This window comes from Eulemur rufifrons, chromosome 21, assembly GCF_041146395.1.
Source record: "Eulemur rufifrons isolate Redbay chromosome 21, OSU_ERuf_1, whole genome shotgun sequence".
In the NCBI taxonomy this organism is placed as follows: Eukaryota; Metazoa; Chordata; class Mammalia; order Primates; family Lemuridae; genus Eulemur; species Eulemur rufifrons.
This window is the reverse complement of record NC_091003.1, coordinates 26,107,367-26,122,440: the sequence shown is the minus strand read 5'-3', so window position 1 is coordinate 26,122,440 and position 15,074 is coordinate 26,107,367. Positions and strand designations below refer to the sequence as shown.

General features: G+C 61.6%; 2 protein-coding genes and 1 non-coding gene across 6 annotated transcripts; 1 reads left to right on the top strand and 2 right to left on the bottom strand.

Annotated features, from left to right (window-relative positions):
- Window positions 1-1,459: 1,459 nt before the first annotated feature.
- Window positions 1,460-9,073, bottom strand: RANBP1 (RAN binding protein 1). 2 transcript variants are annotated; one of them, XM_069496846.1, is made up of 6 exons: window positions 8,911-9,073; window positions 7,450-7,586; window positions 6,468-6,625; window positions 3,469-3,597; window positions 2,355-2,420; window positions 1,460-1,851 (listed from the first exon to the last, which is right to left on the bottom strand). In XM_069496846.1, the coding sequence occupies exons 1-6, from the start codon at window positions 8,923-8,925 to the stop codon at window positions 1,751-1,753; spliced, it is 606 nt and encodes a 201-aa protein (XP_069352947.1). In that variant the 5' UTR covers window positions 8,926-9,073; the 3' UTR covers window positions 1,460-1,750. The 2 variants fall into 2 exon arrangements, with proteins under 2 accessions (XP_069352947.1, XP_069352949.1); XM_069496848.1 differs by having other exon boundaries at window positions 1,460-1,848.
- Window positions 2,193-2,315, bottom strand: LOC138401953 (small nucleolar RNA SNORA77). Its single transcript, XR_011236562.1, has one exon. It is a non-coding gene; the product is annotated as a small nucleolar RNA SNORA77 (small nucleolar RNA).
- A 171-nt stretch (window positions 9,074-9,244) lies between the features above and the next one.
- On the top strand, window positions 9,245-14,137 carry TRMT2A (tRNA methyltransferase 2 homolog A). Of its 3 annotated transcripts, none has more exons than XM_069496844.1 (12): window positions 9,245-9,645; window positions 9,854-10,407; window positions 10,619-10,727; window positions 10,966-11,147; window positions 11,347-11,461; window positions 11,549-11,664; window positions 11,741-11,852; window positions 12,590-12,712; window positions 12,813-12,918; window positions 13,194-13,310; window positions 13,420-13,516; window positions 13,636-14,137. In XM_069496844.1, the coding sequence occupies exons 1-12, from the start codon at window positions 9,622-9,624 to the stop codon at window positions 13,865-13,867; spliced, it is 1,887 nt and encodes a 628-aa protein (XP_069352945.1). In that variant the 5' UTR covers window positions 9,245-9,621; the 3' UTR covers window positions 13,868-14,137. The 3 variants fall into 3 exon arrangements, with proteins under 3 accessions (XP_069352945.1, XP_069352944.1, XP_069352946.1); XM_069496843.1 differs by having other exon boundaries at window positions 9,821-10,407; window positions 12,843-12,918; XM_069496845.1 differs by having other exon boundaries at window positions 9,246-9,645; window positions 12,843-12,918.
- Window positions 14,138-15,074: the final 937 nt, after the last annotated feature.

The following is a 15,074-nucleotide window of genomic DNA, read 5'->3' as shown; positions in this document are numbered from 1 at the left end:
CAGGGCGCCTCGCCCTTGCTCTCACAGCCCAGCATGAAGACACCCTAGACCCCCAGGAGGAGCGGCCCTCCCAGCAAGGTGCCCCTCCGGTGGCACACCCACCACACAGAGCTACACAGAGCCGCTGGGGTTCCGGTGACTCCACACCTGTGCTCTGCAGGGTGCCAGGACAGTCACCCTCCTCCACTGGGCTCAGAGCCCTGGAGAAAAGTGCCCGAGGTGGGCAAAGCAGAAACAGGCTCGTGCCTGCTTGGTGAGACCCCTTTTCCTTCCCGTTGAGGCCTGGACAGAGAGGGGTCCTGGGCAGTGCAGACCCAGCCACAGAAGACAGAGAGCCCACTGAGGTCCCAGCGTAGGCCCCCCACGCAGGGCCAGCAGCCAGGGCCAGCGCAGGCCTCACCCACCTATGTTGCTGCTGAGCCCAGGACCCAGGACTTCTCTTCCCAAGGACAGCTAAGATCCCAGGGAAAAGGAAAATGAAGCAGAAAGCAGGAGCCCCCACCCCCCATAGCCCAGCAGAGGGGCCTGGTGTTTCTCACAGGATCCCCACCTGTAGGACCTTCGTTCCTGCTTTCTGTTGCTTCTCCACCAAAGAGGGCCCACCAGAAACCCGCTGGGCTGGGTGGCTCACAGAGCACCCCCACAGGCATCCTGACTTGGCCTACGCTGGGGTCCTGTGGAGCCAACGCTTGGACATTCTGTCCCCTTGCACATTCTGCAGTGTCAACAAACTACATCGTCCATCACACCCTGCAATACAACCTGAGCACAGGACGGCACTGTCCCCCAGCCATCCCAAAGTGCCTTCCTGCTGTCAGGGAGTCCCCCTTCGGGACACTTCTGTCCCCAGATGAAGTCAGTCTGGAGTTTTATTGGAACCCAAATCTGAAGACTGAAAGTTAAACATCCTTTGTATGCTGAGAGGGGTGTCTGCGGTCCTAGAGAAGGGCTCCCGATCACACCCTCGGGTCCTAGAGAAGGGATCCCGATCACACCCTCGGGGACCTGCTTTTCACACGCGTCCCTCCACCAGGACCCGGCCAAAGCCGGCCTTGGCCACAGCCTGGAAACCTGTTCAGTTGGTTGCCACCTCCTTGTGCCAAAGTGAGGTACTTTGGTGGTCTTCCTCTCTCTCCCCCAAACACATTCGCACACGCCCCCCTCCCCCCCACACACACCACCTACCTACTCACCACAGGGCAGAGCAGAGCACACCGCAGGCCCAGCCCCAGCCCCAGCCCCAGCCAGACCCTCAGCAGCAGCGCACGCTGCCAGCCCGCACCAGGCACCGCGGCCCGCAGCACGATGCGCACAGCCCAGCAAGGCCAGAGAACCCTGCTGTGAAGCGTGGTGCCTGCCGTGGCCGCGCACACCCAGGGGCTCAGGCGAGCGCCCTGGCAGCCAGTGGGACCGGCACCACTCACAGAACGGAGCCGCACACACAGTCCTGCCGCCTGGTCCAGGTTCCAAATGTGGTCTTTATTCACTATTTTTGATGACTATAAATAAGTGTTTCCACTATGGAAAAGAAAGTTAGCACAGTACATTTTCATGACTGGGGAATGGATTTTCTGAAGTCGTCTTCAATAGGGCAAAAACTTAGAAAACAAAACCAACCTGAATGTTGGAATTCAGTTCTTTATATAAAGTCCCTTGTAAAAACAAAACAGAATAAAACCAAAAAGGAAGGGCAGGGCAAAATTTTAAAAAAGAAGAAAAAAGAAAGGAAAAGGAAATAAAATAAGACGATTTATTGCTTCTCCTCAGCTTCCTCCTTGGTCTCCTCCTTCACCGAAAGAGCTTCTAGCTTTTCAGCCACTTTTTCGGCATTATCGTTTTTGCCGGATCCTGCTAGAACACAAGGGAGCAAAGTAAGAAAACAGAAAGGGAGCACTGGCCCACAGTGCAGCCCTGCCGGCCCCCACGGCCCTCAGGACCGACCCCCGCCAGGGGCACGACCGGAAGGGCCACGTAAACACATGTCCACCTAGACCTCGGGCGCCTGCTCGGTACCATCTGGCCACTCGCCCCACAGCCATCACCCGACCCCAGAGGGCAGGTAACCCAGGAGGCCTCTGAGAGAAAGAAACACAAGGACTATCTCGAAGCACCTTTAGCCTCTGGTCAGTTTAGTCAGAGCATCGTGGGCCAACCGCCTGCCCAGCTGGACCCGAGACCAGCCACACTGGGCACCCCGTGTCCCCAGGCAGCTGCATCGCCCTTGACAAGTCAGGCAGCGCAGCACCCGGGATATTTCTCTGGCAGACAGAAAAAGCACCCGCCTGAGGCCGCAGCCGGGTGCAGAGTGAGTCTGCGAGGAAGCCCCACCCAGGCCCTCCCAGGCCCCACCCCACCTTTCTTTTCTCTCTCTTCAATCTCTTTCCTGCATTCTTCAAACTTTGTTTTGAATTTCTGTGCATCTGCGGAAAGAAGAGAAATGACTTCCTGAGAGCCGGGAGCAGTGGAGGGGACATGCCCTGTGGACATGAGCTGGGGTTCACAGAGGGCCCTGGGTTTTCGGCCGCATCGGGCAGTGACCTGAGTCCATCCCAAGGCTGGGGGCTATGCTGAGCCTTGTGTCTCCCTTCATCTAATTGTGTCAATTTATTTTTATTTTTTGAGACAGAGTCTCACTCTGTTGCCCGGGCTAGAGTGCAGTGGTGTCAGCCTCGCTCACAGCAACCTCAAACTCCTGGGCTCGAGCAATCTTCCTGCCTCAGCCTCCCGAGTAGCTGGGACTACAGGCATGCGCCACCATGCCCGGCTAATTTTTTTTTCTATATATATTTTTAGCTGTCCATATAATTTCTTTCTATTTTTAGTAGAGACGGGGTCTCGCTCTTGCTCAGGCTGGTCTTGAACTCCTGACTTCGAGCAATCCTCCCACCTCGGCCTCCCAGAGTGCTAGGATTACAGGCATGAGCCACCGCGCCCGGCCATAATTGTGTAGTTTAGAAAGAGCAGCCCAGAGCACGGGACCTCCTGGCCACGGCTCCACCCCTCACTTGTGCTGGAAGGGCTGCGGGGACAACCCCACTCCCAGGACATGAGCGAGGTTCACTCAGCCCCAGACTTTCAGCTACTGGGCACGGGCCACAACACCTACCGACTCCTCCAGGAACCACCGAATGCTACTTTGACAGTCCAGACTGCAAAGACCCCCGAGCAGGAGAGAGAGGCGGGCCTGGATGTCCACACTGCCCCTGCCCTCGGTGAGCCAGAAGCCTGGCATGAGGAGCAGCCCTGGGAGGCCCCTGGGGTTGGTTTTAGGCTCCACAAGACCTGACAGGAACCGGAGCTTAAACAAGAAACTAAAGTGCCAGGCACAAGACAGCAGGGCAGAAACAGCCCCAGCACACTCCCCAGCTACTGTCCCTTCTCCCCCAAAAGCAACAGCATTTATTGCACGCTGCGGGACAGGTGAACCCCAAGTCAGGTCGGTCCCTGGGGGCCTGCCCTCCTGCTCACTCTCAGCATTTAGGAAGCGGATGGCCAGCAGCTCCGGCTTGGGGCACTCGTCAGCGAAGTCAGCGTGGGTGTTCCAGACCCAGGCGCGGTCGCTGCCTGCGTTGGGCTTCAGCTCCATCATCGGTGTGACTGCAGGGAGAGAAGCCCATGAGAACGGTGGGGACTGACAGCAGGGACAGCCGCCAAGGCTGGCCCACCCAGTCCTTGGCCACAGAGCACCCTGATAACCGAGCCAAGGGACCCACTTCAGGCAATACAGGGACAATTTGGGCCTGAGAACTAGGCCCAAACTCCCACAGGGCATGCAGCTCAGGAACAGGGCAGCCTGCTCCCCAACCACGAGGACATCTCAGCACGGGGTTCCTGAGCCATCTTCCCAATACCATGCAGCACACAGACCCCCACCTGCAGAAAAGCAGACAGGGGCAAAAAAGGGACCAGCGGCAGTCCCAGCACGTCTCAGGCCCTGGGTCAGATGTCAGGGTACAAGGCCAAGGGAGCCCAGACATTTCTAAGGGCCTCAACACGGGGACCTGGCCGACCTAAAGGTCGGGGGTAGCTGAGGGAAAGAAGCCAGAACATGGGGCAGTCACCTAGCAGAGCATGTGGCCAGGCAGGGCAACCACTGTTAACCCGCTACTGCCCAGAGATGAGAACACCAGCAGGGGCCGCCCGGAGCCCCCTGACAGATGCTTCAGTGTCACAGAAGACAGAGCCTGGAATAAACATGTCCACCCCTGATTCCTCAGGCCCCACGCAGACCTGAGGGGAGGGAAGGAGCCAGGTCCCTGGGCCAAGGGACTATGTGTCTGGAGATGGCCCTACAGCTGCCGGCTCACCAGAACAGCCCGCTGTGCCCTGGCAGGTCTCTGAGAATGCGGGGTGGGCCCAGGCCAGCCCTGGCCACATGCTCTCATGGGTGTCCACACGTCACTGTGTGACCTGGGAGCGCAGGATCTCCCAGGACAGTGACCAGGCCTGCGGCACGCAGTGCCCATCCACAACCACACCGCGTACCCCAGCCCACCCGTCAGCCTCACCCACACCCCACTGGGCACGCGGCTCCCACCCACCACCACCAGCCCCGTCCACTGAGGGCCCTGACACGCACCAGGCCCCGTGGACCGCACAGACGGCTCTGCCCGGATGCCAGGGCTGACTGACGACTCTCACAGAAGCCCAGCAAACAACAAGGCTTGGGAGAAGCATGGGGCATCAGGGAAGACCCCACGGAAATGATTCAACCGGGGCTTGAGGATGAGGACGAGGAAGACAGGCTGGGCGGGGAGGGCGCCCTGTCCCTTTCTCAGGGCCTCTGCAAAGCTGGCCATCCTTCTGCCTCACCCGAGGGCCACTCAGCTCCGGTTCCTGCCAGCAGTCACCCTGTGTGCCCAGGACTTGGGGCCCTGTCCCAATGGACACACATTACACTCAGCAAACAGACACGGCATCGGAGCTTCACCAAAGGACCCCCCAGGACAGGTGTGCTTCTGAACATGCCCCAGCAGGGGCAGCACAAGCTCAGCCTGCAGGCAGCTGGCAGCCATACGAGTTGAGGACAACCTACTGCCACTTCTTTCCAGGCCGGGCCTCCTGTGGCCCTTCTCTGGCCCCACACAGGGTGATTAGGGCTTACGGCCACACCTGCCCAAGGGCCTCCACTCCGTCCTCGTGCAGCTTCACAGGTGCCCAGGACTCAATGGCCACCTGTCCTCCTCCCGTGTCCTCCCCAGGAGACGTGCTGGCGGGAGTGGAACACCAAAGGTTGGGAGGCTGCCGCCCAGGCCCCGTGCACACACACACTTATGCACAGACACACCACACACACACACACACACACACACAGGCCCAGTCACTACACACACGCCCAGACACCCGCCCTCACGTGTACTTACACACCACACAGAGCGAGCCCAGGCACCACACAGACACCACAGACACACGCACAGAATCCGTCCCCACATACGTGCTCAGACACCACAAACACAATCTCAGAAACCACACACATGCCTAGACACCCTCCCGTCACATGCCCAGATGCCACATGCAACACGCTCACATACCACGCGCGCACACGCACACACTCTGTCACAGAGCCCAGGCACCTTACACACGCGCACACACACTCTGTCACACAGAGCCCAGGCACCTTACACACGCACACACACACTCTCTCTGTCACACAGAGTCCAGGCACCTTACACACGCACACACACACTCTCTCTGTCACACAGAGCCCAGGCACCTTACACACGCACACACACACTCTCTCTGTCACACAGAGTCCAGGCACCTTACACACGCACACACACACTCTCTGTCACACAGAGCCCAGGCACCTTACACACGCGCACACGCACACTCTCTCTGTCACACAGAGCCCAGGCACCTTACACACGCACACACACACTCTGTCACACAGAGCCCAGGCACCTTACACACGCGCACACACACTCTCTCTGTCACACAGAGTCCAGGCACCTTACACACGCACACACACACTCTGTCACACAGAGCCCAGGCACCTTACACACGCACACACACGCACTTTCTCTCTGTCACGCAGAGCCCAGGCACCTTACGCACACGTACACGCACACACACACTCTCTCTGTCACACAGAGCCCAGGCACCTTACACACGCACACACACACTCTCTCTGTCACACAGAGCCCAGGCACCTTACGCACGCGCACACGCACACTGCTGGCCCCCACCCTGTCCTGCAGCACTCACTCCGTGTCCCCAACCAGCCTGGGCTCTGTCACCCCGGCAGGCCTGCCTGGCCTCCACAGCTCTATGTTCTGTGAGTCTCACGCAGACCTGTTCTCAGTGCAGAGGCACATTTAGAAAACGCATTTCTCATTTTAAATCCAACGAACACACCACAAACGTCCGCTGCATGTAGGAACATGCTCCCTGGTTCCCAGCCAGCTCTGAGACTCTTCCTGAAGGCCTCAAGCTGACCTGGTGTGAACACAGAGCCCGAGGCCACCTACTGTAGTGGTTGGCGCAGATCTTCAGAGTCTTGTCCCTTCTCATGAGGAGGCGGATGGTCCCTTTCTCCTTGTGCTTCAGGAGCTTGACGTCGCCAGTGCCTCGTTCCTTCCACTCTGGAAGATCATTCTCTGACGCAAATCGGAACAGCTTTGCCCGCCTGAGAGAAAAGCCACCAAAAAGCTTAGACATGCATAGAGGGGAACGTAGGCACCAAACATTTTCCCAGAAAGAACCCTTGTCCTCGCTGCACTGAACACGTGGCACAACTCCGCACTGCTGGACCCGACATCTCAACAAGCACCCAGGAACATCACCCCAAAGAGCACAACAGCCCAACAAATTATGGGCCGTTTTTATTTCACAATCAAAAGGAAAAAGAAATGTGTATGGTCGCAATGTTTTCCCAACAGAAACCCCTGACCTCTCTGAGCGACATGCAAACGACCCAAAGTGGGTACAGAAGCTCCCCGGTGGGCTGGGTGTCCCACGGTCACAGTTCAGGTGACCTCTCAGGCCTGCAGACCCATGGGGACAACTCGGAGCAGGGGGAAGCTGAGGCCCTCACCCTACACAGGCCCAGACCTTCCCTCAACTGTGACATGCCCTCTGTTCTCCCCCAGCCCCAGGGGGAGCCCAGGCCTCTGCTCGACAACCAGGCTCTAGGCCAACACCCAGCCTTCCTGCCCAGAAGCAGCATGTCGTGCTGGGGACCCGGGCACCCAGGACCCAGCAGTGTGCTCTCTCTGGACAGAGCAGCAGTGATGGGACACCCTCACGTGACTGGCCAGGGGGCAGCAGGGCCACCGGGTGAAGATCTGGTGAAGTAATGGGTTGAATTTCTAAGCAGGATTAGTTACCACACAATTTTAGGCCCTTTCTGCTAACAGCCTCAGTCCGATTAAAGGTCAGGCCAAGCAAGACCTTGACACCCAAACACCGTAACCTCTAAAGATACCTATTCTGGGACATCAGCCTACTTACATTTTAAAAAGCTCCTCTTCATCTTCCTCCAGGGTTTTAATTTCTTGCTCAGGAAGAGAAACTATTGGCTCAAACTGGGGGTCATGGTTGGATTCATCTGCGTTCTCAGTGGAGGTATCGTGGTCCTCATGCGTGTCCTGTGGAGGGAGATACAAAGAGGTGAGTGACACTGCTGGCCTCCAGACCTGGCCCACAGCCAGAGCCCACCAGTGCCCGCAGTGGGTGTCCCCAGCAGTTTATGAAGAGCCTTTGAACACTACAGTGGGCCTCACTCTAGAGTAAGAAACTCAGCCCACAGCCTTTCGCTCTAGGAAAGGTTTGCGTTTGGGAATCACCAGGCAAGCCTGTGGTTCGCCGCTAGGTTTCTGCATCCCTGCCCCCATTTGCAAACATCAATCAGATCTGTGCACAGATTGACTGGGGCTCCTGAAACTTGCTGAGTGGCCCGGGAGAAACTGCTCAGTTCCCTCAGCTGTAAAATGCAGGGGATACCTGCTTTGTGAAGATCAAAGGCCACAATGATGAATCTTAAGAGCATCACCCTTAAAGGGAAGAGAAACCCTTTCTGTTTTCACTAGTTAGGAAATGCCTGGGCTCTTCCTTACCAAAAGGAAAAAATATTGCCGTAGGACTACTGGTATTTACATGGAATTCGCAATTCTGTTAGCAGTTTTCTCATAGTTTGCAAAACTAAGTTCATTAGTACGTCAGTCATACAAGTGAAAGTCACAAAATCCCCACCCCAATTCAGAAAATTACAGAGCACAAATAATCATATTTTAGGTTCAAGTCTTGCAGAACACGTGCCTCCGTGGCCCAAAAGTCCCTAAGGGACCCCAAAACATCACCACCAGAATCAAACCGGAAAAAATATATAAGCTGCTCTCCCCAGTTCAACAGCACTGCGGCTCTGTCGCGGCACGCACCCAGCCAGGCACCGGCAGCCAACAAAGCCGCCCCCGCCCTGGGTCGGCGCGTCCTGGACCCGTCTCCCCGCGCCCCCGTCACGCCGCTGGAACGCGATTTCTCCCACAGAGGCTGGTGGCGACTCCAGACGTCAGGACTGAATGAATGAAGTGCTGCGTGGGCGACGGAAGGGATCACTGCACCGTACTACTGGGAAGCCCCAAGTGGGCTGGGCCAGAGGAAACCGGCCGCCGGCCTCGGCCCCCAGTGAATGGGCGGCCTTGCGTGGCGATGGCTGCTCCATGGCCCACCCCAAGGTCACGCGGGCGCCCCGCAGCCCCCGGGCCTGGAGCCCACACCCCCAGACACCAGGCACCCCGGCCCGCAAGCCCTGAGCTCCCAGGCACCGCGTGAGGAAGGCCCCGCAGGCGCCGAGCCCGCAGGCCGGCGGGGGTTGGCCGTGTCGGCGCGGGCCGCCCACGTGGCCGCCGATAGCGGCCCCGTCCCCCTTGGGCCCCGTCCGCCCATCCCGTCCCCGCCGGGGCCCGGCCGCACCTTGGTGGCCGCCATGGGGGCGCGGCGGCGGCGGCGGCGGCTCGGCTGGCTCGGTCGTCGCTGGCTCCGCGGCCTCTCGGCGGCTACTCGTAGCTCCTTCCCTCCGCGTCTGGCGCCGGCGCCTCCTGCCCGTCCGCTCTTCCCTCCGCCCCGCGACCCGAACCCCGACCCCTGACCCCGGCGGCGGGAAACGCGGCGCGATTCAAAACCAGCACAGCTTTATTGGCTCATGCGGCGGACACTCTCATTGTCCGGCCCGCCCGGCGCTTCCCGCCAAAACGCCCGCGGCGCATGCCCGGCCCGCCCGTCAGCCGGGGAGGCGCGCGCTCCCAGCAGCACCTGCGCGCACTTCCGTCCCCAGCCGCACGCGCTCCTAGTGCCGGCTAAAGTAGCTGGAGGGGCTCAGCCGGCGCATGGTGATGACGTTGTCGGAAGCCGGGACCATGGAGACGCACCGCCTCGGCGACACGCGCTGGAGGACTCAAGAGCGGCGGGTGAGGGGAGTGGCCGGCGCGGGCCCCTGGTGGGCGGGCGCTACAGCCCCGCGCCCGAGATCAGGACCCGAGCACCAGGGGTTCGAGTCCAGCCCCCGCCGGGCGACCTCGCAGGGCCGCCCCTGCTCTCTGAGCACCTCCCGTGTGACAGGCCCAGGACCCGGCGGCGACGCGGCCCTCTTGGGGCCCCCAGTCCTGGCGGCGAAAAGCCCAGACGATGAGTGACAAGCTGGACAGCGAAGTAGAGTGAAGGGAAACGGTCGGGGATGGGGTGGGGCGGGGCGGGGCGGGAAGCCCGCGGGAGGACAGATGGGGATGCGAGACTGGGATGGGGAAGAGGGTAGAAAGGCGAGCAGTGGGGACGGGCCGGGTGTGGGGGCAGGGAGCCTGGGCCGGGGGTCAGGCCCGGGCGTCAGGCCCTCGGCCTAGCCCTGTCTGTCCCCGTGCAGGGCCCGGAGCCCATGGAGGGCTGCAGCCAGTGTAGCAGCGGTGCCCTGGGCAGCCCCGCAGCCCCGGCACCTCAGGAGGAGGAGGAGGAGGGAGCTGGCACCGCCACAGGGCCCGGGCCTCAGCTGGGCCTCTACGGCTACATCAGAGATGACGTGTTCACCTCGGAGATCTTCAAGCTGGAGATGCAGAACGTGCCCCGCCATGCCAGCTTCAGCGACATGCGGCGCTTCCTGGGCCGCTTTGGCTTGCAGCCCCACAAGACTAAGCTCTTCGGGCAGCCGCCCTGCGCCTTCGTGACCTTCCGCAGTGCCGCGGAGCGGGACAAGGCCCTGCGCGTGTTGCACGGCACCCTCTGGAAAGGCCGCCCACTCAGCGTGCGCCTCGCCCGGCCCAAGGCCGATCCCATGGCCAAGAGGCGGCGGCTGGAGGGTGAGGGTGATCCTCCTGCGGCTCGAGTCGCCGACGTGGTGACCCCGCTTTGGACAGTGCCCTACGCCGAGCAGCTGGAGCGGAAGCGGGTGGAGTGTCAGCAGGTGCTGCAGAAGCTCGCCAAGTGAGTGTGGGCGTGGGGCACCCCTCAGCCCCCAGTCCTGCTCGGCCCCATGCGTGCTCAGCCTGCCCGCACCCAGCAGGATGGCCAGCGTGGGGCCCAGCACTCAGGGAGCTGGCCGGTGTCCAGTGGACACCAGGATGTCTCTAGGGAGTGGCCGGGCATAGGTCGGGGGCACTGGGCAGTCCGACCACGGATCTGCCTCCTCCTGCAGGGAAATTGGGAACACCAACCGCGCCCTGCTGCCCTGGCTGCTCGCACAGAGGCACAAGCACAACAAGGCCTGCTGCCCGCTGGAGGGGGTCCAGCCATCACCCCAGCAGGTCAGCCTGGGCTGTGGCAGCCACCAACCTCTGTCCTGTGCTTTTAAAACTTCCCTTTTGCTCACTCTTCCCATCAGTGTCCCTGCTTTGCGTTCCCTCCTGGTACTCACTGCGTGGCTGTCAGTAGGCCTCTTGGTTTTGACTGCCAGCCCCCTGGGGAGGTCAGGGTTTCTCCACACGCGGGTGCCGGACAGCCAGGGTGAGGTCCGGCCCTCTCTCTGCCTCCGGCCTCCTGCAGACTGAGTATCGTAACAAGTGCGAGTTCCTGGTTGGCGTCGGGGTGGACGGGGAGGACAACACAGTCGGCTGCCGGCTCGGCAAGTACAAGGGTGGGACATGTGCTGTGGCTGCCCCCTTTGACACTGTGCACATCCCTGAAGCCACCAAGCAGGTGGTGAAGGCCTTCCAGGAGTTCATTCGGTGAGGACCTGAGGCTGGGCTTCTGGGAAGTCCTGTGCGTTCTGGGAGCAGAGGGCAGGGATTGTACCCCAAGGCTTCTGGGGTGCACGCGATGGCGGTCAGGTGGGGGAGGGTATGGCTGGAAGAGAGAGCAGGGAGGCTGCTACCCAGTCCTGGCTGGCAGACGTCAGGCAGTCGAGGCCATCTGTGACTCCCACAGGTCCACTCCGTACTCAGCGTATGACCCAGAGACGTACACGGGCCACTGGAAGCAGCTGACTGTGCGCACCAGCCGCCGCGGCCAGGCCATGGCCATCGCCCACTTCCACCCCCAGGTCTCAGCAGGGGCCCTGCTGGGGGGGGTGTCTGACCTGGGTGGGCCGCAGCACAGTCTGACGGGGCCTTGTCACCCGCTGTTCCAGAAGCTGAGCCTCAGCGAGCTGGCGGAGCTGAAGGCCTCCCTGGCACAGCACTTCGTGGCAGGGCCAGGCAATGCCAGTGGGGTGACCTGCCTGTACTTCGTGGAGGAGGGACAGCGGTGAGGAGCCTGGGAGAGGACGAGGTGGGTCCCCACAGGGGAGGTGACACTGAAGGCCCTATGCCTCCACCCACAGAAAGACTCCCAGCCAGGAGGGCCTGCCCCTGGAGCACGTGGCGGGGGACCGGTGCATTTACGAGGACCTGCTTGGGCTGACCTTCCGGATCTCTCCTCACGCCTTCTTCCAGGTAGCCCCGAGTCCCTGGGGGGCACAAGGACACACGGAGCGAGGCCTGACGCACCGTCAGGACATGAGGGGGGCGTTGGGTTAGGATGGTGACACATGCTGGCTCCATCTGGGGAGAGCATCCAGGCAGGGGAGCCCCGGGGGAAGGGCCGAGGCAGGAAGGAGGTTGTCACAGGGAGGGTGCGGAACAGTCCCCAGTGCAGGGCACACTGCACCACCATGGGACAGTGGTGGCTTTGGGGCTGGAACAGTTTCAGGCTCATTCCCAATACTGCGGCAGGGGGTGGTGTGGGGAGAGACCCTCAGGGGAGGTGTGGGGTCTGGAGCCTGTAAGGACCCTCTTTTGGACATAGGCCTGGCAGGACTTGAGGGTCCAGAGGTGGAGGTGGCAGTGGTAGTTGGGTGACTCCAGGGGCCCTAGTGGGAGGCGAGGTCCCCCCTTGCTGGTGTAGGAAGGTGTGGCCCACTGGGCAGCTGTGGGGCCCTGCAAGCCTGCCAGTCGGGAGGGCTCCCTATGAATGGGGGTAGGGGCAGGAGGGTTGGCATGGACTTGGCTCTTGAAGCCAGGAGGCTGGGTGGGGTCGCCAGCATGGTGTGGCCAGAGGGGTGGCTTGGGGCCAGGATGGGGAAGAGGGTGGGCTGCCTGGGCCCAGAAGTCTCGTGGGGAGAGCCAGGGGTCAGGTGTGCTTGGGGTGCAGGAGGGGAGGCCTGCATACGGGCACCATCACCGCCCTCCAGGTGAACACGCCCGCGGCCGAGGTGCTCTACACAGTCATCCAGGACTGGGCGCAGCTGGATGGGGGCAGCACGGTGCTGGACGTGTGCTGCGGTACCGGCACCATCGGCCTGGCCCTGGCCCGGGTGAGCCCTCTCCACCCCACGACCCCCGCCAACCCTGTCCTGCCCCGGCCCAGCTCCTCTTTGTCTCCTGCCACTCCGCTTCCTGAGGAGTGCTGGGCAGGCACCACTGTCTGTGCCCGTTCTGTTTCAGAGGGTGAAGAGAGTCATCGGGGTTGAGCTGTGCCCGGAGGCCGTGGAGGACGCCCGGGTGAACGCCCACGCCAATGGTGAGCACAGCGGGCAGGCCTGGGGGAACAGCCGTCGCCCCCCACTGCGTGCCTCCAACATGGCACCTAGAATCCACCCTGGGGGTGAGGGCATTTGGGGTGCAGCAGGGCAGCCCGCAGACCTCCCGTGCACCCAGGTCCCGGGGTTGCCCAGCAGGGAGGTAGGGTGAGCAGCCCCGGGACTTGGGTGCGTGGGTAGGAGTAGGTAGCAGCAGGCTGGCCCTGCTGGGGGACGGTGTCCAGGGCCTGCTGACAGGCTGTGGTGCCGTCTCCAGAGCTGAGCAACGTGGAGTTCCACTGCGGGAGGGCCGAGGACCTGATGCCTGCCCTGGTGAGCAGACTGGCCTCCGAGCAGCTTGTGGCCGTCCTGGACCCACCCCGTGCCGGCCTGCGTGAGTGGCCTCTGCGTGGGGAGGTGGTACAGGGAAGGCAGGTGTCGGGTGGCACGCCAGGCTGTGCAGTCCTGGGCCTCAGGCACCCAGCCCGTGTCTGCCTCCTCAGACTCCAAGGTGATCCTGGCCCTCCGCAGAGCTGAGAACCTCAAGCGGCTCCTCTATGTTTCCTGCAACCCTCGGGCGGCCATGGGCAACTTTGTGGAGTGAGTGTCAGGCAGGATGGGGTGGGGGGCCAGGGCCCAGCCCATGCCTCCCAGCCCCCCACTGGAGCCCCTGGCCAGCCACGGGGCTGACCTTGGCGCTCCCTCCTTTCCCAATGCAGCCTCTGCAGGGCCCCGTCTAACCGCGTGAAGGGCACCCCATTCCAGCCAGTCAAGGCCGTGGCCGTGGACCTGTTCCCACAGACACCACACTGCGAGATGCTCATCCTGTTCCAGAGGGTGGAGCACTCCAACGGCACAGGGGTCCTGGGGCCCCAAGACCCTCCAGCCCAGCCCCCACCAGGGCCTCCAGATGACACCCCACAGGAGACTGGGGCCTCCCTCTCGTCCTAGGCCCTAGGACCAGTAGCAGCCAGCTCTTCCAGACCAGGGCCTGGCACAGGGGCAGAAGGCCAGGGACCCCCACAGCCCTGCCCAGGCGCTCCAGGATGCAGCGCAGCCAGTGGTGCCACCAGGACCAGCCTGTGGCTGTGGGCCATGGGCTCTGAGCTCCGACTAGGAAGGTGGGAGGTCTCCTGGGGCCCGTTCCCCATCTCCATGTCCCTTCTGGAATAGCTGGGCTATGATGGCTGGAATAAACAATGCTGAACTAAGGACGTTTCTGTGATGAGCCAGGACTCAGGCATACACGGGCTCCTCTCAGCCCCCCACTGTGGGTGCCAAGGGGCAGGGCACCTCGGCCCGTCTGGCCTGCCTGGACCCAGGTCCCTACTGGCACCCTTCTCACCAGACCTGAGCACAAAGATCTGCCCGGCTAGGGGGGAGGTGGGTGGTGGAGCAGCTCTCCGACCCTTCTCTGCTGGGGGAGTCGGAGTCTGCTTTTAACAGAGTGTTGAATTTTACACTTAAACCCAAGAGGAGGCCGAGATGCAGATCGCAGAAACAAGCACCACTGGGCGTGCTGGGTGGTGGGCGCTGGGCAGTAAGCTGAGGCCGCCTGTCTCCCCATCTGCGGACAGCAGTTGCTGCCCCTGCACCTGAGCGAGGGAAGGGCCCTCAAACCCTCAGCCCAGGAGGGAGGACGGTGACCAAGGAGGGACCCAGAGCCACGCTGAGGTGCTGCCCAGCCCTGCAGGAGCCACTGTGTCCAGCAGGCACCCAGCCCAGAGGGTCCCTGAGCCCCCGGGCTCCTGCCCTCAGAAGAAAAACAGCAGCCACTCCTTTTGGACAGTTTGCTTTATGCGTTCAGACATAGAGGCTCGCCTTCCAGCCACGGCCCAGTGCCCAGGGGCATCGCACAGGCCCCCCTGCCCGCCAACCTCACAGCAGGACTGCACACAACTGGCACCCACACTTGGTGGACACAGGGGGACACAGTGAGAGGGGACCAGTGAGCCACAGTGAGGCTCCCCGGCCTCTAGGGGGACAGGTGTGCACAAAGCTTTGGTTTACAGGCGCATCTGGCTGTCTAAGGGCAACAGTTACGGTCAAACGATTATTCACAGCTGCAGACAAAAGGCAAGACAGAAGCAAGTATCTAATTACAGCAACTTGATTTAGGGGTTTCTTTTGAAAGCTCAGCACAGAAGCCAACCTTGGT

Bases quoted from the DNA above. Each gene is read 5' to 3' on its own strand.
- RANBP1 (XM_069496846.1), bottom strand. The intron at 6,626-7,449 runs GTAAGTAGGCTG...CTTTTCTCTCAG, and splicing joins GAAGAGGAGCTTTTTAAAAT to GCGGGCAAAGCTGTTCCGAT. The intron at 2,421-3,468 runs GTGAGCAGGAGG...TTCTTTCCGCAG, and splicing joins CCGCTTCCTAAATGCTGAGA to ATGCACAGAAATTCAAAACA.
- TRMT2A (XM_069496843.1), top strand. From the start codon at position 9,622: ATGAGTGACAAGCTGGACAGCGAA. The intron at 10,408-10,618 runs GTGAGTGTGGGC...CTCCTCCTGCAG, and splicing joins GTGCTGCAGAAGCTCGCCAA to GGAAATTGGGAACACCAACC. The intron at 13,311-13,419 runs GTGAGTGGCCTC...CTGCCTCCTCAG, and splicing joins CCCACCCCGTGCCGGCCTGC to ACTCCAAGGTGATCCTGGCC.